The sequence below is a fragment of the Symphodus melops genome (genome assembly GCF_947650265.1).
Source record: "Symphodus melops genome assembly, chromosome: 3".
NCBI lineage: Eukaryota > Metazoa > Chordata > Actinopteri > Labriformes > Labridae > Symphodus > Symphodus melops.
The window spans coordinates 17,890,974-17,915,574 of NC_136693.1; the positions used below are offsets into that span (position 1 = coordinate 17,890,974).

Here is a 24,601-nt window from a genome sequence, read left to right on the forward strand (position 1 = left end):
CAGAGACAAGGTGACAAAGAGTGGCCATAGTGTGTGTGTGCGTGTGTGTGTGTGTGTGTGTGTGTGTGTGTGTGTGTGTGTGTGTGTGTGTGTGTGTGCGTGCGTGCATGCGTGCGTGCGTGTTGGGGGTATGTTGCTCCCGGTCTAAACATTTCAGCCACTTACTGTGACTGCTCACACACACACATGCTGCCCACTGACCTTTCAACTCAAACAATCTCTCTCTTGGGAGTTTTGAAAAGTGTGAGGCTCTTGCAGCGCTGGTTTGACACGGTCAAAACCTCCAGACAAGCAGCAAACTCCTCTTTAGCACTGAGCTGACAACCAAATAGTGTGTCAAAAACTACAAAACACGTCCAAAAGTGTATGGACACCTCAATAGGCTAATTGCATCTCATTTATTTAACTTCAATGTGCTGCTGTATCATTTTCACGTCTCTTATACCTTTGATGCATTTATATGGGTTTCTGCCATTTCACCCTGTTGAATGTGATTTTAGACAGATTTTTCCTGAGTATAAGGTCTCTAAAGATTCAAATTCAAACAACTTTATTTATCCCCTGGGGGCAATTCAAGACAAGATGGCACATGTTGCAGGCTGTGCAGATTATATATCAAAACACAGAACTAATGGTACAAGTTGGTTAACTAGAGTGATCTGCAAATTATTTATTTTATGTATTTAAATTGATCTGGCTCAACCTTATGCCTACTAACACTTTCAATTGCTTTTTCTTTCTCTTCTTCCTATTCTCCATCCAGTTATTCTTCACCCCCCAACCCGTTACTCCCCTACTCACTCTTCCCCTTCCTTCCCCATCAGCAGACAGAGGGCGGATGCTGGCAAACACTTCCTCTCTCCACAAACTTACTTCCTGCCTCTGGGAATTCATTTCCTGTTCGCAGCTAATACAACATCACTAAGAGCATTCCTCAGGAGTCTCTATCAGGCACACATTCACGAACACAAAAGGCGTGTATATGTATTTAATGACTGTACTGCAGACTTTGTGTGTGTTTGTGTGTGTTTCCCCCTTGACAACGGACCATTACTGTTTTTTAGTATACATACACTATCAGTCTTAACAATACTTTGCTTTCTCTGTGTGAAGATTAAAACAGGGATAATTCCAAACTGGCTGGGATTTAAGGTGGGCAGATTTTGCTTTCATTATTATCAACCTTGCCTGATGTTGCACAGGTAACTGGGCTGGACAGATTGTTTATAGCACAAAGTTTTTTAGCCAGATTTTGGTTTCTTGGAAGAAAGACTTAGAATGACAAAAAAAAAGTGAAATGATTAAGAATAACAAAATAAATAAAGACTGACAAATAAACTGATTCTTGGCAGGAAACAGGTCTGGTTTCCTGTAATGTTCACACATACACACTTGACTTGTTTCTAATCAGTGGCAGCAGCATTATCGGTCCTTACAGGGGGAAGTGTTTATATTTGTCTAGTAGGTTGGACCACCAAGCAGGGCTGGATGTAACACACATGCACACACACACACACACACACACACACACACACACACACACACACACACACACACACACACACACACACACACACAGTTTAAGGCACACAAATACAAAAAAAAAATGTTATTGTCAAACACAAGATACATCTAACAAAAAGAGCAGTCATAACCTGAGGGGATTTGGGTGAAAGTAAACATGCCCAACAGGTGTGTGTCTCTCTCTCTCTCTCTCTCTCTCTCTGTGTGTGTGTGTGTGTGTGTGTGTGTGTGTGTGTGTGTGTGTGTGTGTGTGTGTGTGTGTGTGTGTGTGTGTGTGTGTGTGTGTGTGTGTGTGTGTGTGTGTGTGTGTTTTTGTCTAAGTTGTACAACCACTGGTGTGTTTGGTCATTGTTGGTGAGACTTCCTCTCACCCATCTGCTGCTCCTCATTAGCATGGAAACAGGACCGGGAGCGTTTTCACACATACACACACTGGCCATTAATCAACAAGTCAGACCAGGGTCCATTCCCACACATACACACCACACAGATGAATACAAAGAGCATACACACACACACACACACACACACACACACACAGGCCCTAATCAGAGAAACATCCCAGAGCACACTTTAGTAGATCTTAACCACACCTCCCATCTCAGAGGATCAGACCTAGCGACCCAGAGTTTTGTCTGCTAAAATATGGCAACCCAGTGATGTCTCAATTTGGATTTATTTAAAGTGAGGGCTGTTCCTTCGTGACATCACCAGCAAACACAAGGAGACTTGTTCTCATTAGCTTCCCCCCTCTTTTTATCTCCATGGGATGAATGAACTTGAGCTGTTTTGTGAATGTGTTGTCTTATTTGTAAAGCCACCATGAATGCACACATTTGAAAGAACAGTGTATGCTTATGAACAGACTACCTGTTGAGTCATAGAGGAAACCCAGAAACCCTTCTTTAGGTGTGAGCTTTCATCCAAATTTTGAGTTTCAAATTGGCTCTGAATTTGGGCTCGCAAGTTATGTTAATTGAAGCATCATGTCTCACCATCTGAGCTTCTCTTTGAGGTGCGTTGTGACATATTTTATTGGTAAAACGATAAACAAAAGAGGACATTGGAGATCTATGTTATGCAAATCATTTTCAGTTTCAAGTTCGGGTTTTTCTGCACAAATTCCAGATATTTTCAGTGGGTATTTTCTGATCAGTTTTCTTAACTTGTTTCACTATCAACTCTTTATGTTTTCTGCTCTTTACTCTGTTATGACTTCTATAGCTACAACCATTCTTCTTTAATGCATTTAATCTGTACTGTGGCTGCAATAACTGCAGCCACAGTACAGAAATAGTATGTGAAGGTAAAATCTAGTGAGCAGGTCATTGTTACAGCTACAGCCAGAGATGGAAACAACACAACAAGTAGTTGGACACAGAAAAGTTCAGAACACAAGATGTTGTTCAATTAAAGGTAAAATCTAGGGCGCGCTGGTGGCACAGCGGTAGCGCGCGGCCCATGTATTGAGGCTCATTCCTCGTGCGGGCGGCCCGGGTTCGTGTCCGGCCTGTGGCTCATTTCCCACATCTCTCTCCCTGATTTCCGCCTCTATCCACTTTCCTCTCTATAATAATGGCCAAAAATAAATCTTAAAAAAATAAAAATAAAAAAGGAAAGATCCAAATCTGAAAACAGAAAGGAAGGCAGCACACTCGCTATTCTACAGATGACGGATAAGAGCCATGATAAACTCTTTAGATGCTTGTGTTAGATTTCAGATTTAAGTCCTTTTTAACAAGAAACATGTAGTATAATGTACAAATAGGAGCAGAGGCTCTTGTAGAGTTAATTTTTGATCTCATCTCAATCTCATGTCATATTGCTACTCTTCTCTTCTGCCCAAAATATATAGATACAGTGTGTAAGTAAACTGTTTTGGAAGTTGTGAAACGTCCTATTAGGTTGCTTGGACCATATTCTAACCAAATAGGTGGGTTGATACCCAGCCAACGGATTCCCCAAATTACTTCCTAAGGCAAAGAACTTGATGTGTGGATGTGTGTTAGTAATTAGATTAGTTTCTGATGGCCAGCTTGACACTTTCTATAATAGTAGGCTGCCAGCAGTGAAGGAATGTGTGATCATGTACATTTTTCACATGTAGAATAAAATTGCTTTAAGTTTTAAGATGACTCGAAGAACCATCATTCCAGCACACAAGAACTGATGTAAAAAGACAAATTATGAATGGACCAAATGTTTTAATCTTTAATCGCAGACATATTTCAAATCATACACAAACAAAGGCTTCAAAAAGTGCAGAGTAGACACAGAAACGAAACACTACATGACAAATCAGAAGAAGACAGAAAGACACATGCTCTCTCTCTCTCTCTCTCTCTCTCTCTCTCTCTCTCTCTCTCTCTCTCTCTCTCTCTCTCTCTCCTGTGTCCTCTGTGGCAACATCTGCTTCGTCCGCTGATCTTTCCCATCATCCAGTGGGCGTGTCCTTTATGTTGCCCCCCAGCTTTATTGTTCTAGCCAATCATTGTCCTCTCCAAGCTGTTCCCACGATGCACTAGTAATGACCAGAAGGCACTGATGGGAGCTGGTGTATCTGAAGGAATGACTTTGTCCCCCCCAGGGACCAATGACAAAAAGCAAAAATAAAAACAAAAACAATGCTCTAACTAATACTCAGCTGAGAACTGAGGAATTGATTCTACTTTAAATGTTGACTTTCAGCTACATCCAAAAAAGTCTGATTTCATTCCAACAAAACACAAACATGAAAAGCAAAGATTGATTTAATAGACTCAGGTTTTGCAGATATTAACTGAGTCCGGAGGTAGAGACAATCAGGAAAAGAGGAAAAAAGGGGGAGAAAGAGAGAAATGGAGCTCTGGGAAAGATCAGAGCATGGTCCCCGGGGAGCTGCGACAGATGAAGTAGCTGAATAAGCTGTCTGTCATTGTCTGACTCGGGCTGCTGTGGTCACTTTGTTTGTTCAAATTCAACAATAGAGCATGGATGGGAGAGAAATCTCTGTTTTCCCACAAGATTGAGCCCCCAAAATACACTAGTCAGTGATGCTGTGTGGGGATATAACCTGGTGACAAAATGAAACACAAGTACAAGAGAGAAGTAATGCAGAGCGGAGCTAGCAGTGAAGTTAGTGAGTTCTTTTGTGTGGTAACTACAATTACAAATCATTAAGTAGGTGATGACAAAAGCATAAATTCTTGAAAATATCTTACAAATGTACATGCAGGCTACCCCTCAATTCACAAATACACCTTGCAGTCTGGAGACTTTCGCTGTCAGACAGAGAGTAGTGGTCTTGATAGGCAGAACATGACATAAAAATATTGGATAAAGCAAAAGAATCTTATTCTTTGATGAACATGTTTCCCTTTTGCCCACAATGCTATACACATTGGCAAAGGACATTAAAACATTATAAAGAAGTAGTTTCACTACGTGCATGTTGTTGTTTACCCCAACCAATTTTGCTAAATAATGCTACACGTGTTCAAACATGCAACTCATTTAAAAAATAAAATAAGGAAGTTTTGTGCATGTGTGAAAATACCAAGAGTTAGTTTTTAAGAAATCAATTAACCTTAAGAAATGATTCGCGACACATTTTTTGCTTGAATTTAGAGTTAGTAGAATAGAAAGAAGTAGAATTTAAACGACAGTGTCAGACCTCAGTAAAACAGGGAATTTGCAGAATGTCTTAAGATAAATGTAATACTCTTCAAGACTTTAAGACTTCTGCAAGACCCCTTTGAATCTTCAATTTCCTAACTTTTTAACTTTTTAATTTGTGACACAGTTGTGTTTTGTACTGATTGTTATATAGTGCAAATGAACAGTCGTAGTTTGAGATAACTCCTTATCATTACTGTGTAATTCTAATTATGGGATGTCAATAATGCAAAACATAATTACTTTAGTAGCTAACCCAATTCATGTTTTTTTAGAAAGAAAGAAAACTTTAGAAACCAGCATCTAACACATAAACAAAACAATTGTAAAGAGTTTAAATAATAAAAATAACATTATTATCGGAACCAAACAACAATTTGTATTATAGAGAAAAACAGAGGAAATGAGGAATCACAGCAGCAGATAACCGTTACACTCACTCTGTTGATGTCCACATTGGTGCCACCAGGATTAATAAACACAAGAATCATTCCAGTGCATGTCCAAACACCTTTCTATTCAACGTTTTTAATAGGAATGTTTTAATATGTAATGGCAGTGGAGCTCTTTTACAGCTCTGTACTGGAATTGCAGTCTGAAAAGGGCCACAAAATCTGTATTGGTGTATAGTTCATTATTTACACTGCCTTATGGCGATGTGGAAGGAGAAAAGATGGCACAGCAGGCGCTCCACACAGACGCACAGTCAGACATGCACGCACTGTGCTCTCTTGCTGGCTCTGCTGATCCCGACTTGCCCATGTAACGCTTCAGTTATACCTCTGAAGACAGTACTTCACGGGAGCACTTGGTCACTCCATTACGCCCCTGGGACATTCAGATTAAAGCCAAAATGTCACAGGGATGTTTATATTGCATGAATTGAATTGGGCGAGTAATTCATTAAAATACAAACAGAAAAAAATCTCTCTTTCCTGGCATCCACACTGAGGATGGATTGTTCCTGAATAAACAACAACTAATGCTGACTTATTTTACAATGGGAATGTCATGTCATTCTCACAACTTCAAATTAAATACAGGATCCCACACTCCCAATTTTTTGGTTTTCTTCAGGCCAGGCATTTTGTGAAGTCCTTATGCTCACTCCCACTGGATCGACCAATTAAACATCCGATTGAAAGCTTTCTATTAGATTTTAGCTTATGTGCACTTAACAAAAAGTTTATTTCTCTTTTTTATGGTAAATTATTCTCTTGTGACAGTGTCAGAGTCACCAGAGCTAAAGAACTGTGGGAAAAAGATCTCGGGATCGAGTTGGTGTGACGCTTTTGAATCTGCAAAGAAATTATTTTTGTGTAACAGATTGAGAGAAAATCAGTATAGGATATTACATAGACTTCAGTGCACCCCTTACCTCTTGAACAAGATTAATCCCCGGGTCTCTGCCATATGCATCAAATGTAAAAAAGAGGTGGGAACTTACTATCATTGTTTTTGGTTGTGTCCTTTAATATCTAGATTCTTGTCGAATGTTGCAAAAGAACTTAGTTCAATACTACTCAAAACAATAAAGACAGATCCGGGCCTATTCCTTTTGAATATCCCTATGAGGCAGTTACCTTTGACCGCTGCACAGCTGACCTTACTGGAAAAATTTCTGCTCTTAGCAAGGCGCTGTGTTCTTTTACAGTGGATAAAGGAGAAGCCTCCCTCGGTTACTCAATGGTACAAAGAGACTTTCCAAGTTTTCCCCATGGAACACCTCAATGTCTCCTTGAAGGGGAATGATAAGGTTTTTTTTTATCAAATTTGGCAACCATTTCTTAGTTATCTTTCTGATGACCTTCTTGGTCTGCTACAAAAGGGGTGCTCTTCCTTTGTTTTTACAAGTAAACGATAAGCTATGTAATGATACTGATGCTTGATTTGTATCTTGTTACCAGGGAAGGAAATGGAAAAAGTATAGATAATAATGTAACCCATGTGTTGGTATGTGATGACCATGTGCGCTGATTGTTGTTTTTGTCTCTTTTATTGCAATCTGTATATTTGATTGGATGGATCTTGTGTTGACTGGTTCCTTATTTTGTTCTGTTATTCGAAATTCAATAAAATATTTAAAAAAAAAACAACAACAACAACTAATGCCTTTTGTACCTTTCTCAGAAAAATGACAGGAAATGATAGTGGTAGAAACTGTGAGCCATGTTCAACAAACGTCCATCGCAAGACTTAGATCTGTGAAGCTGTGAATCAGTCTGAGACATATTCTGTTATTGGACATGAAAAAGGTGTCCTAGTTTCAACAGCGTTTAGAATGGTGCAGCATATGTGTGAATTTGCATGAGAGTGTGTGACAGGTGACCAGTGTGTGGACAAAAAGAGGGTCAGAGGCTCTTTTATTCTCGCCTTGTCACCCTCTTCCAAGCAAACTCTCTCTCACACACTCATACACAGGCACACACACACACACACACGCACACACGCACACACACACACACACACACACACACACACACACACACACACACACACACACACACATACACACACATAAACATTCAAACAGATTTGTGAGGAGAGGAGAGGGTATGAATGGACAGATTAATGAGATTATAGCAGAGACACACTTAAACTGCCTGTTCTCTGGATTAGCTATGGTCCTGCCTACTCCCTGTCAGAAGAAAAAGTGTGTGGGAGAGAGTGTGCATAGAGAGAGATCAAGGGCCAGCATATATTATCCAATTTATGTGTAGACTTCAAATATTTTGGATATTTATTTTTTCGGTCCAAATGTTTTTTACTTGGCGCTAAACCAAATTTGTATGTAAACTAAATTTGGGAAGTTTGAAATACTGCAACGTTAATCACTCGCCATTTGTGTACAGCAGCTCTTTTCTATGTGGGAAGCTCCTTTCATTTTATCATTTAGTAATTAGAACTTGCTGATAGAATAACTGAAACAAACTTGAAAATTAAAAGCGACTTTGTGCAATCTATTTCAAGTTGAAACACATTTATTGAAAACCTTTTGGTTTCCATTAGAGAACAAATCCTGTTAGCATTTACCAGCTTCCCAGTTAGCCAGGAAGTGGCTAAAGTCACATTAAGTTATGATATTTGCTGTGCTCTTTAGTTGTTTTCACATATGCACTCCTGAGAATGTTTGGAGAATTTCAGGAGGGCTGCTGAAGGGTTCTCCTGAGACAACCAACGCAGAAATGACGGACCAAGAAACAGAGTCTTCTATACGGGGCTAGCAGGAGACTCCAGGTAATGTCAGAGTTAAAGATCGGACTGTTCACACATGCAGCTCCTCCTGAAAATATTGGGAGTTTGTCAGGATGTTTCTGCAGGTTTGAATGCACTATGTGTTAGAAAATATTTCAGTTCCTGGTTTAGGGATTGAAAACACAAGATAGCTTCAACATTTCACGAGGTTGCATTAATTCCCTATTCCCTAGAAGGGGGCTCAGTTCAGATTTCTGAAAGTAGAGAATAGGTTTCAGATAGGCTATGTTTTTCTTTACCTTTCGTGGCGCGTTATATCTGTCTGTGTTGTTGTTGTTTTTTTAAATCTTGTTTATGAGGTGACTGAATGTCAACATTAGCCTTTTTTTCATTACAGCTATGGGCTGTCAAATTAGTTGTTTCTACAGAGTCAAGTCTTTTAATAATTTTCTCAATTATTATGTAACACTAAAAGGCAAATCACCATTATCATCAGCTCCCTCACACATTTTGACATATATGTGGATGAATTCTTACATTCTCTGTTGTGTAATGGTAACTAACTGGTTGCTATCTGTTTTTGCCCAATTTTCCTTATGACTTTCCTTCTTTATTGTATTTTAGCTGTTGATTGCTCTGGGACAAATAAAGTGATGGTGACTTGCCAGGTTTTATTTATTTATATGACTTGCAAACTGGAAAACAGCAGTATGACATTATAACAGAAGGTTATTTGACACATAAGACAATTGTGCTGCCTTCATTAAAATAAAACTTGATCTCAATGGGTTAATTATCAGCTTCAATAAAGTAGGGCCTGACATGACAAATGAATAATTAGAGGAAGATTTTTGTGATTTTACACTTAAAAAAAAAACGTAAATTATTTGTTTCTCATATCTGTCCCTAATCCTCTTCCATATGTGGGTATAATAAGAAAGAGAAATAAGTGCAGTTTGAATTTGGATGGAAGTTCACATAAAATATTTTCCTGCTTGATTGTGTACACAATGTATGTATGTATGTATGTATGTATGTATATATGTATGTATGTATGTATGCATGTATGTATGTATGTATGTCTAACTGTCTAACTTGGGCTTCTACAAAAAGTATATTTCACCATGAAGTACTTTTGATTACTCTCTCAGAAGTTAAAAGAGTGCTGTTCCCTTTGTGCAGAAGGGCAGCATATGGCAGCCAGTGCTCTTTGTCTGACTATTGACACCAGAGAGATACAGCTAGGGGAGGATGTGAGTGTGTGACTGTTCAGGAGCAGAGGACAGCCTAACAACAACAAAAGACCAGCTTTAGGCCTGTCTCCTGTGATTTTCCAACTCAGCGAAAAGCTATTGTGCCACCAAAAAAAAGTAAAGTTAAAAAGCTTAGCATGGTATGTGCAACAACTGCCTGCCGCTTGTGTAATACAAGCAAATACTTTTTGAGCAGTCATAGTAACAGTCTTTGGAGGGGCAACAGTCTCTGTCTATACAGTCAGCCGGCGGGTCACTGCTACAATATGTGGGTCTAAAAGTCATCTAAGATATGCTGGAAACAACACTCAAATACACTGCAAGTCCATATTTGAATTGATGCATTTCTCTTAAGTAGTCCAGCTTATTTTATTAATCAAAAGGCCCTTGTTTTATTCATCAGTGGCACTATCTGTGTTTGCATGTGTTTGTGAGAGTGTGTGATTAGACGTGTATGTGCTTATATGGTGCATGTAGACATTTAACATACTTTTAAACTTGTGGTCATCTGTCAACTAATTTCACAGTCTTGTGTTCATGTGTGTTTATATGAAAATACCAACCAGATAATCTTCTTTGATGACTACTTCTACTCTACCAGTGGTCGCTAACACACACACACACACACACACACACACACACGCACACACACTCACAGTCTCACAGTAGTCAGGCAGGGGCAATTGGGACTATATCCAAACTGGTGGTTTCTCTCTCCAGCTATAAATATCCCTCTGCTTAAAACAAGATTATACTCTCACACACACACACACACACACACACACACACACACAAAAAACACAGATACACACTGATACTAATGTTGGTAGTCACATAGAAAAAGACATTTACACATCAAGAATCACTGAGAAACATATGTTCCATTAGTGACATTTGAGGAAACACACTCTTTATGTTGCTCATATATACACATAGAAACATACACACACTATACACACACACACACACACACACACACACACACAGACAGACACACACACACACACACACACATACACACACACAAGTACTCACACACAAAGAGATGGATCGGGCCTCAGAGGAGGCCAGCTAAGCGGTCTATGATTATGGGGTGTGTCTTTGTCTCATTTAGTGGTTCCACAAGGAGACAGTCTTCTGCTGCGTCAGACGAACACGGACACACACATACACACACACACACACACACACACACACACACACACACACACACACACACACATATAAGCAGATACCAAAACACCATAACTTAGTTTCAACAAATCCCTCTGCTTGGATTTGAGTGATTTACCCTTAAGGCAACAGTAAACTTAAAATGTCTCTGTATAACAGCAGTTTTTTGCTAATGTTCTTCTTCTTTTGTAATCATGCCAAGCTCCCACTGTGCATAGCTGAAGGATTAGTTTTGTATACTTCAGAAGTTTGTCCCAATATTTTAAATTATATAACAGTTAAAAGTGAACTCCGTAAAAAACATAACAGAAGATGTTAATTATTTCATTTCTTTTATTTTGGAAAAATATTGCGCTGTTTTCCAGTAATAAAATGACAGGCTCTGTAGGTAAGACTTTTCTCTTAAATACAACACAGTCACAGGGGTCTCAAGTGCCTAACACATACATGCATACATACATATACATACATACATACATACATTATGTTCCAATAAAACATCCAACATAAATTATAACAGGTTTATCAAAAACATCACAACAGACTGTAACAGAAATAATTACATAATTTAATTAAAAGAATACATCTTTCTTTAGATAACAAATAAAATAAATGATCCTAACAAACAACGGGCAGGGTGATGGTGTCTTTCAATTGGCTAATAGTGGAAGACTTGGAGTGATAGGTATGGGAGTTGGCAGTGCATACATGATGACACCACACACAGGCATCAACTCTTCTGTACACACACACACACTCATACACAAATAAACACACACATCTCCATAGTGCAATGAGGTCTTGGCAGTTAAGACTAGTCCTTAATAGCTATGCCTCCTTGGAAACACAACAGCATCATCAGAGCTAAGGAGAATTTTTTACTTTTTAAGGTATTTTGTTTAAAAAGAGATGGTCAAAAATTTGTACTTTTTTTGATTTGTTGTCAAGTCTCTTGTCTCTTTATTTGTTCCCTCATTTTGACTGCTGTGTTTCTAAGATGTTCTGCCCAAAACATTACCCCGTGTATCACAACTTTCAGATCAGGGTCAGGGGCCAGTATGGCCCAACAGGATCCATGTTGGATCGATCTGCAGTCACTACCGGAGTCTTCAGTTCTCTGTAACCTGCTGAGAACCAGCTCAGCCAACACTGTCACTGTCAATGCTGCAGAGCAAAAGATGTACAGCTTTTCAGTAGTTCAACTGTTGGCCACTGTATTTATTTTTTTGACTAGAAAGCTCCAATTGAGATTGATTCAATTAATACACTTATTACTGCCTCATCTATAGTACTAATGATGTTACAGTCCTTTTTCTGTCACTTGTAATTTATCTTTTACTCTGCAGCACTGCACAGAACTTGAACTGTCCTTTATCTACGATAGCTTTTACCTGCATTGTAAAACCACAACACATAATAGTACTACAACAGTACTTCAAAGGTTCTCAGTACATCAAAGGTACTACACTGTTCATTCAATCAGTACTCCAAGGTACTACAATACCATCGGTCAACATCCAAATCAGGAGAGAAGATTTCATCCTGGTTTGAGCGGAATACTCCTCACTTATGCAACCGTCGTCCAGAAGCCACCTTTGGACCTCAGTATTCATTCAGCACTGTCTTTTGGTACTTCATCTGTAGTAGAGTCAGCAAAAGACCAAAATCCATTGAGGGTCACAAATGTCCAGTATTCACCCATAGTACTACTATAGTACTAAGTCCTTGCCAAGTGGGAACTGACTCTGCACTGGCTCAGTAGCATCTTGGCTCGAGTCCTCTGGTAAATCCCAGGGAACAGCAGCAAACAGCAGGAGTAAAACCTCCTGGAGACAAGCTGAGCTCTACTGCTCAGGGCTGGTTTTTGCGGACCGCCATCAACCAGAGGAATCTGGTCTGGTCTAGACTTGTATCATACCTGTAAAACAGACACACAAATTTGTCATTATTTTTAATGAACGCTATGAGGAAATGAGGATTTAACTTTATATTTTCTAATGCAAAAAAGTTCTATCCTGCTGTACTCACCTCTGTTGCAATGATACATTCATCTTTTTGGTCTGACATGACGTAGACAGACTGGTATTTGGTGTCTGTGGTACCAGGGTGCCTGCTGTCACTGGGACTGTGGTAGTCAACATCACTTGTTGGATGGTATTTTATATCACAGCTTGATGCGTATTTGAGATCACTTGCTGCGCGATAGTTCAAGTCAGTAGATGACTGATATTTTGCTTCACTGCAGCTTGGTGACTCTTCTGCTTGTTTCTTTTCTGATGCGTCACTGTGGGATCAAGAAGAACAAACAGGATAAGAACGGCTGTCTATCATAAAATGTAGCTAAGTTTAAGGTATGCAGGATATAAAATGAGAAGTGTTTTTGACAGCTGTTTACCTGTTTTGTCTTTTCCTGAATCCTTCCTCTGAGTCAGAGTCAACCAGGATCTCACATTTAACCTCTGGCTCTTCATGGCCTTCATCTTTACACAGCAAAACCTCCTCGGGCCGCAGCTCATGGACCAGGTTGTACTCCACACTGGGATAGCGAGTCTTAAAGCCGTTCTTCTCTGGCCCGTTAAGTCCACTGATTCCACTCATACCACCCAGTGACCCAGTAAGATCTGAATGGTATTCTGCCTTTTTGTTGGTGTTTTTAATAGATGTTGACATCAGTGAGCCAAGTTCCTTGTCACTTCGCAGACAGTTATTAGTGGTAGTCAGGTTGTTCATTGTCTCATGGCTGTCGCTATGGACACTGTCACTGTGGTGATTGTGCCGCTCCTGTAGTTTGACCCGAATGTAGACCACAAGGACAGAGCAGCCTATCAGCATCACAAGAACAAGGAAAACCCCAGCACATACAGCAGTCCAGGGGAAATCACTGTTGCCATCGTCATCCTCTTCACCAATTTCACCATCAAGGGAATATCTTCGATCTGGTCCATCAACCACCGGCTGACCTAAGGGAACATCAGGTAAGAGGAACTGACAGTTGTGACCGCCGTAACCAGGCACACAGGCACACACATAGCGACCGCCACGCTCATGGCAGGTGGCTCCATTGTGACAGGGGTTGTGATGGCAGCGAGAGATGGGAAAACTGCAATTTTCACCAGTGTAACCTGCAGAAGAAGCAGAGATTTAGGGTCTAGAAAACATCTCATGCAAACTACAGAAAACAAAGCCAAATTGATTAAGTGCTGCCATACCTGGAGGGCAAGTACATTTGTATCCATTAATTTCTTCCTGACAAGTGCCACCATTCTGACAAGGGAAGGTCAGACAGTACCCAGAGATGCTGACACTATCCTCACAGTTTTGTCCTAAAAATCCCTCAGGACACTGGCAAAGGTAGGAGTTCACCAGATCCACGCATTCTGCACCTATAGAAAGGTATTTAGAAAAGGATAGGGGATTAGTTTCTAGTCTTTTATTGTAGGTTTGGATAATGCATATGTAGATAAACTTATAAACACAGAGCACAACATACCATTCAAACAGGGGTTAGAAGAGCAGTGGTCAATTTTCTTCTCACAGTTGAAGCCAGCATATCCCATCGGGCACTGACAAAAGTATCCACCCTCAGGGTTGTCAGCGCAACGCCCCTCATTGAAGCACGGCCCATCTGCGCAGGTATTGGCACTTAACTCACAATTGTTGCCATAGAAACCAGGTGGGCAAGTGCACTTATAGCCATCATCATTGTCCTGTATCGAGAAAAAAAAGTAGTTTAACTCAGATCGTGTGACTATACTTGTTTTAATCAACACGTAACAAGTGTTGAGTGATACTCACAGTGCAGCTGCCTCCATTACGACATGGGTTTCCAGAGCACTCGTTGACCTGGATCTCACAGCTGGCTCCTGTGTACCCAGGCAGACAAGAGCATGTGTAGCTGCCCTGGCCAGTGTTGGTGCAGGTGGCTCCATTAAGACAGGGCTTATGGTGCGTACAGTAGTTCAGATCTGGAGACATCAACATGGAGCAACAGTTAGAAACTCTACAGTTTAAATATAATATGAAACAACGGGGGCTAATTTTGTGCAGAAGTAGCATTTAATCTCTCAGTGAACTCACCCTGGTTGCAGAAGAGCCCACCCCATCCCTCCTGGCAGTTGCATTGCCAGGGCTGCTGGCAGGTGCCATGGAGGCAGCCGGGGTAACGTATACAGTCATCACAATAACGTCCACTGAAGCCCACACGACACCTTTGAACACAACATATATTAAACACTATTCATAACAGAAACACAGAAACAATGACCTAAACATGACTTTTAATCATCTCAATATCTTACTTGCACTCTCCAGGTTTATCACAGAAGCCATGCTCTTCATCACAGCCAGGAAGACAGATCGCTGCAGGGAGCAAATAAAGACAGGTGAGACATTTGAAATCTAGAGTTGGAAACATGTGTTTGCCCTCCATCAGTCTCCCATTCACAGAGGACCTTTTCAAACTGCTGTCTGCTTGTCTGGTTGGCGCCCGAACCTACTTATCTGTTTGCCTGGCTTTCAGTCTGTCTGCTTGTCTGTCATGCTTTCCAAGTTCTTAACCTGCCCACCTGTCTATCAACAGTCTGCTTTATTATCCCTCCCTATTCTTTGTCATTGAAGCTGTTAAACTAGAAAGATGCCTATCGCTCTATGTTGATGGTCAGAGACAGCCTGGCCTAAAGTCAGCTGTCAAATGTTAGAAAAGTTGAATTTGGAGTAATCCAGGTTATCAGGTCATTCCTGACCACTAGCTGAAAATCTGACGCTTCAATTCCACAAAAGTTACTGAAAATGTCATCTTAAAGCTTTGACAGCCCAAAGGAAGTCAACTAAAAAGGGAACCAGCCAACAAACCCTCTCTTTTACATGGTTGATCTCAAACAAAAAAGTATCCCACACAAAGCCTCCTTTCTCCACTTGACTGTGGGTCAAAAGTCTTTTTTCTCACCCTTGGTCCCTCTCCCCCATCTCCCAACCTACTTCTGATCTCCCCACCTTTTTCTGATCCTTCCCTTCTTTTTTATTACCCTATGCCCTCTTTTCTCTTCCTCCTCAGTTCTTCCTCTCCTCTCTTTCACATTTTCCCCTTTTCCCTCCTCCGCTCCTCCTGTCTCTCTTTCTCCTCACTACCCTCCTCCTCCTCCCCCTAGGGCCAGCTGGTCTGTGTGGAGCTAACCACCAGACAGCTGCTCTATTGTCTCCTCTCACCAAGCAGCTGCCCCCTCCGCAACAATACACAACCCCGCTTAGCCAATCACCGACCTGGGCCACAACAATACAGGACCCCCACTTGGCCAATCGGGGAGGAGGTTCGGGGGCGAGGAGGCCCCAGTGGTCTAATGGAAGGCACGCGGCGTGTGAATTACTGAGGAGCCACCGCTGCTCATCAGAATGAAAGCCTCTGGTGCTATGGGATAACTAACTGACGCCTGTTGCACACGGGCTTCGCATTAGGAGGTAAAAAAACAGTCCCCAAAAAACTAAGATAGGCAAGTGATAAACTATAAAAAAAATAATCTATGAACTTTTCAGAACCTTTTCTAAGTTACTGTTTTACTGTTTCCATAATTTTTATGGGGTTAAAAGTGATCCCTCTCTAAGCTTACAGAAATGTAAAGCCTTATCATGTACTACTATTAATCACGTACTGAAATAGTATTTTGGTATCAGATTCTTTGTAAATGTAAGCACCTACTTCTAATGACTTTAGTGATCCTACTTTATCTATCCAACAAACAAATGTGGTTGATTTAAATGACCCGATATTTATGTTCCAAAAGACGGGGATACTAAGTAGTAATAAGCAAACACTCTTACGTTCAGTGCAGTACTGTCCCTTCCAGCCAGAGTTGCATATGATCTCCCCACGCTCGCCACAGGTGAAGTGCCCAAAAGCGTCGTCTCGGGGCCGACAGAAGACAGAGCAGCCGTCGCCATAGTAATGCTCGTCACACAGGAAGCGGTAAGCATAATGCAGCTCAGTCCTGCCGCCCGTTTGCATGTCCTTGGACCACTCTTCTCCTACAGTGAGGTGACGTTGAGTGGTGATTCTGCTGATCAGACGCTCAGGGTTTTCTGCAAAAATCAAAGACTGTTGTTAATGTTAGAGTTTTGATTGAATGCAAAAAAAAAATCTTAAGGATGATCTCCAGGTTAAGGTAAGGGGCTTTAAGAGATGTCATGTTATTGTAAAAAAAAAAAAGCTTAGATTTGCTTGCTTGATTTCTGGTCTTGGCTTTTTATGCTGAAGATTTCATAATATTTTGTGTTTATAATGCAATAAATCAATGGATTTATGACCAATTTGTTTTTGTGGGGGTGACTTTATCTCAAAAAGACAGTTAAGAGGTGAATGGTGATGTTTATATTAAGACTAATTTGAAGATTTAAAAATTACATTTTGCACTCTCCTTGTAGACAAAACGCACATGTTGCACCTGGTGACTGCCAGGTGTATTTTATTATCTTAAACACAGACACCGACACTCCTGTGCTGTGGTCAGTTAGTCACCATTAGTTCATTCACTGATAAGAGCAGGTCATGAAGATAACAGCAAATATCCCATTTAACTTAAAGTGGTCCTTAAGTGGTCTTAAATAAACCCCACTGCTGTGCACGTTTTTTTATCTAGAAGTTTAATCAACAAGGTTTGTGTCTTATATCTTCTACATAATAACGTGATCTATCAGTGTAGTGTGATAACATACAGGATCACACTACTTTGAAGAGAATCTTATAAAGCAAAGGAGAATAATCTTACTCATACACATTTTTTTTGTTTTCCTTTTGGCTCTATTGACATAACAGTTGGCCTAACTTAGTGAAAAACATGTTACTTTGAGGCTGCTAGTCTTCTGGCCTGAGTTGCACTGCTGCCTAGCTGTCACCCACCTGTTGTCAGGTCGTCCAGGGAGTCAGTGTGCAGGGCTTCAATGATCAGTGAAAACGTCCCCTGAGGAGAGAAACAGAGAGTCAACAGCTGCTCGGCCTGCAGCCTCCCTCCCTCTGCACAGCAGCAGTGGACCATTAGGAGGCCTCCCAATAAACTTCACAGCCTAATCCGCGTGTTGATTAGGGGCCTAATAAGGGCTACTACCTGCTCCCTTTTCACACCCCTGCTACTATCACACTCTAACACCGCCATAAAACCAAACGAGACGGAATTTCACGCTGCGCTGCCAATGATGTGCCAACTCTGAGGATGTTAAATTTCCCACCACGGCTGGTCGGAGGAGAGGAACGTTTGGTGAAAACACTGCCACCCCCCCCCCCCCCTCCCTCCACGTCCACACTCCCTCTTCCCCTCCCCGTTTTATCCCACCAAAGAGAAGAGAAATACTACAATAGCCTCTCTCACACACCACTGACAAAGACCCCCACAAACGTGTAGTTTGTGTGAGCATCTGTTGCGCTTTGCACTCTTCAAACCCAATATGTCTCAATGTATTAAGACAGGTTATCCATGGATTTATGTGTTTGAATACCACTTAAATAATCACATATAGGATCAATACCACAATTGATCCTAAAATAGGTCACAAAAAATATGTCCTTGCACTAGTAGTTATAAAGTAAAAGCATGCGGATTTTAAACCCAACTTTAATCTTATAGGAAACGTTTGTCTGTACTCTGTCTTATGGCATTAATAAAGGCTACTTATATATTGCACTAAACACTTACCGGCCACGTGAAACCAAATGGGAAGCGGATAGGGTTAGTAAAGCTGTCTGCATTTGTCTCCGGCACCTGGAAGGAGTTGGAGCCGAGGACGGGCGTAACGGCCCCGCCGTAGGTGCAGGGAGGCTCGGGTGAGACGTTGGCCTGGTAGTGTTTCAGACACACCCGAAAAAAAGTTTTGCACTCGCACTGCTGGTTTTGGCCCTGCGGATAAGCGGAGCCCCCGGGGCAGCAGTTTGCGTTCCCAGGTACCCCTTTCTTATTGAGAAACTCTTGAAGCTTCAGCTCAAACATTCCGGAGCACAAAACCTGTAACACACAAACACATGCACACAATAAGCCGAGTAAGTTCTAAACAGGTGAACTGGAAAAAAAACAGAATACTTAATTTAACTTTTAAGCTGTACGACAATAAATGTTGATAAAATCGCACTGCCTGTTTTTTTTAATATTACATTTAATAGTTCTCTGCGTTTTCATTGGACCTACCTGGCAGGTGAGCAGGGAGAGGCTGGCAACCAGAAACAGACATAAGTGTCCCATTGTGTTGACAACCCTTCAACAAGCAGTGAAAGCTCCACACGTCAGTGCAGCCCAGCTCAAACACTCATGGAGAAAGTTTGAAAAGCGTTCCGTTATGTCACAGTCAAGGTGAACAGCTGAGGCGCACGAGGAGGGAAGATAAACTTTCTTTCTGCCTCTCTACTTTCCCATACGAGGCACAACTTACTGATATAAACAAACAAGTTTTACAGTGTAAAAGTAATCCTCAGAAGAAGGTTCCTCCTGGAGAAGCGAAACTGAAATCCGGGTGGAAAATAAAAGGGGTAGTTCCAATCAGTGGTTGAAGCAGCTCGTGATGATGTTGTTTATTTCCCACCTCATTAATAATGATATTCTGATTCTTATAGTCTCCGTTTTCTTTCAGTGTCTCTCGGTTCAACAGTGCGTGTGTCTGATGGACGACTGCCCTGCTCAGGGTTTTATACCAGGCCAGTAGGCGAAGGGTAATAAGATGCAAATGAGCCCCTCTGCTCCTCTTCTTTCCCTCCCTCCTCCACCACCACAAGTCCGCCCCGGGTCCATCACAAAGACAGAGGAGAAGGGGGGGGAGGGGGGGGGGGTGCATACAACTTTTCCAAACCCGTCCCCTCCTCCCTCCACACACCCCTGCCCTCTTCTCTCAAAGGGACAGACCAAATGGCTACTGAACTGTTAAATGTGCAACAACCTTCGCTTCCCCTGATGCCTCCCTCCTCCATAACACACCACAGCACACAGGGCCCATTTGCATTCCGACAAATTATTTAACCACCGCAAGAAATCCTCAACACAGCAACATCAAGTGGTTTCAAAAAACAGCAGCTAGTCCTTCAGTGTCCTCTCATTTTTTTTTAGTGAAGACTTGGCTGGCCCGATCTCTGGCTGCATGTCCTGTAGCCAGACGTCCCAAACAGCGCTCAACGACCATCTGCTCCTCCACATTCCTATGGTATTACCCTTGCTGTGGTGTTCACATGTGCACAAACGAGTCGATTTATTGCCATTGATTTCTTTTTTAATTGTAGCTCATGTCTTACATCATTAACACTTCCCTTAGAAAATATATTGGCGCGTGTTCAATGATGCCTGTGTAAAGTTTTGATTCATTTGAATTGAAAATGGATGGCATGATTTGATCCATTAACTCGTGTTGTTTCACTTCACAATACACCAAAGTCAAAAACATGGCTCCAATGCGCATTCATGTCCGTTTAAGGTGAAAACGTCCCTTTTTTAAATGTTCTTCCGAATAGACAACATGCTGAAACACTTTATTTCAAAAATTTCAAAAATTTGCTTGTAGGTAAAACGATATATTAAAATAAAGCATGCAAAGACGCACTGCACTCATCAACACTTAAACCTTTTACAGCGCATGTCTCTTTATTTCCCTCACTGGTAGAGGCAGTAAAAAAAGGTGGTGTGTCACTCGCGTGGCTGTCATTAAGGGACTTTGAGGGAAGAAGAAGGAGGGGTGGAGGACGAGGAGAAGGGGAGGCACTGAGGGAGTAAAGTTTTTTTTCTTTGTGCTTTCAGCTGTATGGTAATTGGGGCAGAAGCACCTGCTCTCCCACAATAATGCAACACCAGAGAGAGAGAGAGAGAGAGAGAGAGAGAGAGAGAGAGAGAGAGCGCATGTTGTTTTTATAGTTAATAAGAAAAACTGTAGTGTTTGATTGGATATCAAATTAACTGCATATAATGGGGGGGGGGGGGGGGGGGGGCAAGAGTAGTTATAGTGTGTTAATATGAAAGCATCCTCTTTATAAGCTGCATGAGAACATACTCTGGCTCTACTCATACGATCTCATTTGCATATCTGTGTTTATCTGCAGAAAAATGTGGGGAAGAATTCGCACTTGTTGGCAGGATTTCGTCATGACCTCATCTGTGGCTGTGAAGTATAGGTAGCACCCATTGTTGGTAAACGTTTGCTAATGCAAGACAGTAGAAACATTGTGTTCATCCTATTTTGACTGATTCTCTTGTGGTTGGAGGTGACAAGACAGAGGATATTCTTACTCATTGTGACAAGTCAAAAGTAAGCAATTAGGCCTACTATGAAATATATATAAATTAAAGGCATGTAAAAACATTTATGAATAATGTTCAATGTAAAAAACGTTATCTCCAGTATCCAATTTAATTTAGCTTCTCTTGATTTTAAATTTGTTTGTTTTGTTATCTCTATACATAGCAGAGGTCAGTAGTTCTACTGTACTTGTTAGGATTAAAAGTTTTTCCAAACTCATAAATACATGTAAAACCATCATGTCATACATCTGAAAAAAACAATGCATCAATGCAGCTTTGATATTAGCATAAGTAAAATCAAAAATAAGTAAATTAAACCTTTCAACTTACATGATACTTGTATGTATGTATGTATGTATACTTGTATTACTTGTATATACATGTTTTTTTAAATAGAGTATAGGCTTACTTTCAACGTCATGGTGGGGTATGAGAGGCTATACTTATCACTTCCACAGTGTGGCAGTCACAAAAAAAACACTTCAAACATACATAGTACCCACAAAACAATACAATATGTTGCAAACATATTTGACCTCAAACTGCTTTTTCATTCATCTTTATTAAGAGAACATTCAGTCTAATAATGGTTACAATGTCATACTCTACAGATCCGAGTCACTCTTGACAAGAGGATCTAAGTCCCTTATATTTAAATACTATATAGCTAGGCCAAGGCCTATACCTCAGCTTCCCTGACACACACCTACTCCTCCTGTTTTCTATCTGGCAGCATCGCCTCTCTTGAGCCACCTGTTTGTGCATTATAGTGGGGCAGTAGCAGATCAATCCTTTTTGCAAGAAAATCATTGCATGCTTCATTAGATTATTTATTTTGACACTTATTATCATGACCTCCGGAAACTTTCACTTTCTGAGCCCGGAGTAAACTTGGAGGAGAGAGAGAGCTGTAGAACCAGTCTGAGTAGTGATTGGTAGAGTCAGCTATACAGCCAAAAGGTAGCTGCTACTGCTGTGTATAGGTTAGTGATTGGCAATTTAAAAAAAATAGGAAAACTAGGAATACAAGAGATAAGCTATCTCAACAATCATGAATATGATACAGAAATGAAATTATAGGCCTACTTGGCCTAGTCATATGCTTGAGAGAAATAGGTTTTTAGTTTAGCTTTAAAGGTATATGCTTAAACAGCTGTGATGGACCTCAAATCAACAGGTGGTGTGTAGATGTGTGTGTGTGTGTGTGTGTGTGTGTGTGTGTGTGTGTGTGTGTGTGTGTGTTGGTAGGAGGGGTGATGTTAATAAATTGACAACATAGGCCTAATTGAAGCAGTCCTCCCTCCTTTTAACATTTATGTATTGGTCTGATCTTTTCTTAATTCACTCTCCACAACTGTCCACACTATCAATGATGACGCACCTCTGCATTTGGAGCTGCTATTGTTATTGCATCATTGCACAAGTTTGATGACCCCGAGGGGCTGTAACTCCCTTTGGGTCAGCTTGCAGATAAATGAGAAGCCCCTGTCTCCTATGTCTATGTTGCTGCGTGTCCATGATGTGCTCTTTACACCCCTCGAGGCTGATTGAAAGGCCTTTAACCTTAAGCTTTAAAACTATTATCCTTGCCTGCCACAGTCCTTCCAGATACCCGTAGCTTGTGTGTGTTTAGCTATAGGACGCTGCTCATTTAATTTAACCAGTTGATTTCAGCCCCCTCCTCAATAGCATACAATGCTCCTATGTGGCGTGGCGTAAAATCCCTCTGTCGAAGCCTTTTATTTACACTCTCTTCCCGACTTACAGAGGTCCCTGGTGCTTTTTCTCTCCCCCTTGTATTAGGCCAATATACCATCAGTCATTCATCACCATGACGTGGCACACATTTTGCGATTACGCCAGCAAAGCGTGACTGAAAGGCATGTTGGGATAGAAAGTGACCCTCCGCCCTACCCCCACGACTTTTTTTTAATTTCTGTCTCTCACTTGTTCTTTTTTTCCTCCAAAACATTGCCTAATTTATGCCAGGAGATTCTCTAATTGTGTCTTCAGGAAACAGCATAAAGTAGAAACTCCTCCCACCTGATCCAATTGCGTGTGTGTGTGTGTGTGTTTGTGTGTGCGCGCGCGCACGTGCGGGCGTGAGGTTGAAAAATTGTTTAACTTGAGGTCGACTGTTTAACTGAAGTGCTTTCCTCTTGTTAATGTGTGTACGTGTAACTGCGTGTGCGCGCGCGCGTGTGTGTGCGTGTGTGACACGCAGGGGGGACAACAAAGGATGAGGTCTTGCGCCCCGCCGCCCATTCATCCCTTTCTCTCCCGAGGTAATTCCCATTGATTCTTATTGAACGCCGAGTCGCGAGCCCCTCAGGGGAGAAACCGTGTGATTTGTGAAGGGTCGCGAGGACAAGACACGCCCCTCCGCGAGACCCGGCCATCTGCTCACCAAACACCACAACACAAACCAACTACCAAATGGCTTCCCCATCTCAATCTCCCAACAAAGTTTCTTAGTTTCTCTTTTACATAAAATTGTCAATCCTTCACACTGTAGATATTTGTTTCTCACATCTGTCTGTCCTTCCTCATCTTCTCTTTTTTTGTCTTCCCATACAGCTATTTTCAATTTCAAAAGCCTTTGTAGGTGAAGCTTCTGGTTGCTTGATGGGGCAAATCACAGTGAAGGCATCCAAGGGGTATGGGGTGACCATATGGCCTGTGTGTTTGTGAGGCTGTGTTTGTGTGCGTGTGTGCCAAGAAATGGATGGATTGCCATCGTGGGAACCTCCACAATATTGCCATCACACCGACTACCCACACACATGAACACACATGGATACACACACACCGTTGCACATAGCATTGCAGCATTTTTAGTGGTCAGTTATAGGTCGTCAAGGGTGTCCTATGCAAGATAGATAGATAGATAGATAGATAGATAGATAGATAGATAGATAGATAGATAGATAGATAGATAGATAGATAGATAGATAGATAGATAGATAGATAGATAGATAGATAGATAGATGGATGGATGGATGGATGGATGGATGTTTGTCGGCCATTTCCCACAGCGGAAGAATAGTCTTCCGCTGTGTGTTGGATGTCGGAATAAGCAACTGAAGAAGATCTCAAGGACAACCCGTGTTTGATATTGTTTTAGACAAATGCTGCATCTTTATACTGTCTGGGCTATGATGATATTTTAAAGAAGTGAAAATCCATGTGTAGTATCAATATTTTAGCAGCTATCTCAAATTCTAGAGTTAAAATCTTTATTTCAACACTACAGCGAATTTATTTTTTACTCATCTGCTTTTTCTATTGCTTTGATTTAATGTATATATGAATAATATTGTTTTTGAAAAAACAGTATTTTTTATTGCCTACACCGTGAGAGTCATGATTTGTCTCTCTTTTAAAAGTGCGCTCCTATCATCAACCATTATGTAGTATTTTGGTATAGTACTTTGTATTTTATTCTCATAAATTGTTAAATTGTCACCATTAAAGTATTGCTCACCATTACATTCTAAATGTAATCTTTAATGAACTTTAAACAAACAAATCACACTCTCCCTGCTCCAT

General features: G+C 41.0%; 1 protein-coding gene across 1 annotated transcript; it reads right to left on the reverse strand.

Moving 5' to 3' along the window:
- Positions 1–11,100: 11,100 nt before the first annotated feature.
- LOC306821470 (delta-like protein D) lies at positions 11,101–19,413 on the reverse strand. Its single transcript, XM_079339924.1, has 12 exons — positions 18,965–19,413; positions 18,479–18,784; positions 17,689–17,749; positions 16,614–16,871; positions 15,098–15,158; positions 14,877–15,007; positions 14,595–14,764; positions 14,290–14,506; positions 14,009–14,182; positions 13,195–13,921; positions 12,828–13,083; positions 11,101–12,717 (listed from the first exon to the last, which is right to left on the reverse strand). The coding sequence occupies exons 1-12, from the start codon at positions 19,016–19,018 to the stop codon at positions 12,712–12,714; spliced, it is 2,421 nt and encodes an 806-aa protein (XP_079196050.1). The 5' UTR covers positions 19,019–19,413; the 3' UTR covers positions 11,101–12,711.
- Positions 19,414–24,601: the final 5,188 nt, after the last annotated feature.

Bases quoted from the DNA above. Each gene is read 5' to 3' on its own strand.
- LOC306821470 (XM_079339924.1), bottom strand. From the start codon at position 19,018: ATGGGACACTTATGTCTGTTTCTGGTTGCCAGCCTCTCCCTGCTCACC. The intron at 17,750-18,478 runs GTAAGTGTTTAG...TTCTCTCCTCAG, and splicing joins CATTTGGTTTCACGTGGCCG to GGGACGTTTTCACTGATCAT. The intron at 13,922-14,008 runs GTATGGCAGCAC...CTTCTTCTGCAG, and splicing joins CAAATGTACTTGCCCTCCAG to GTTACACTGGTGAAAATTGC.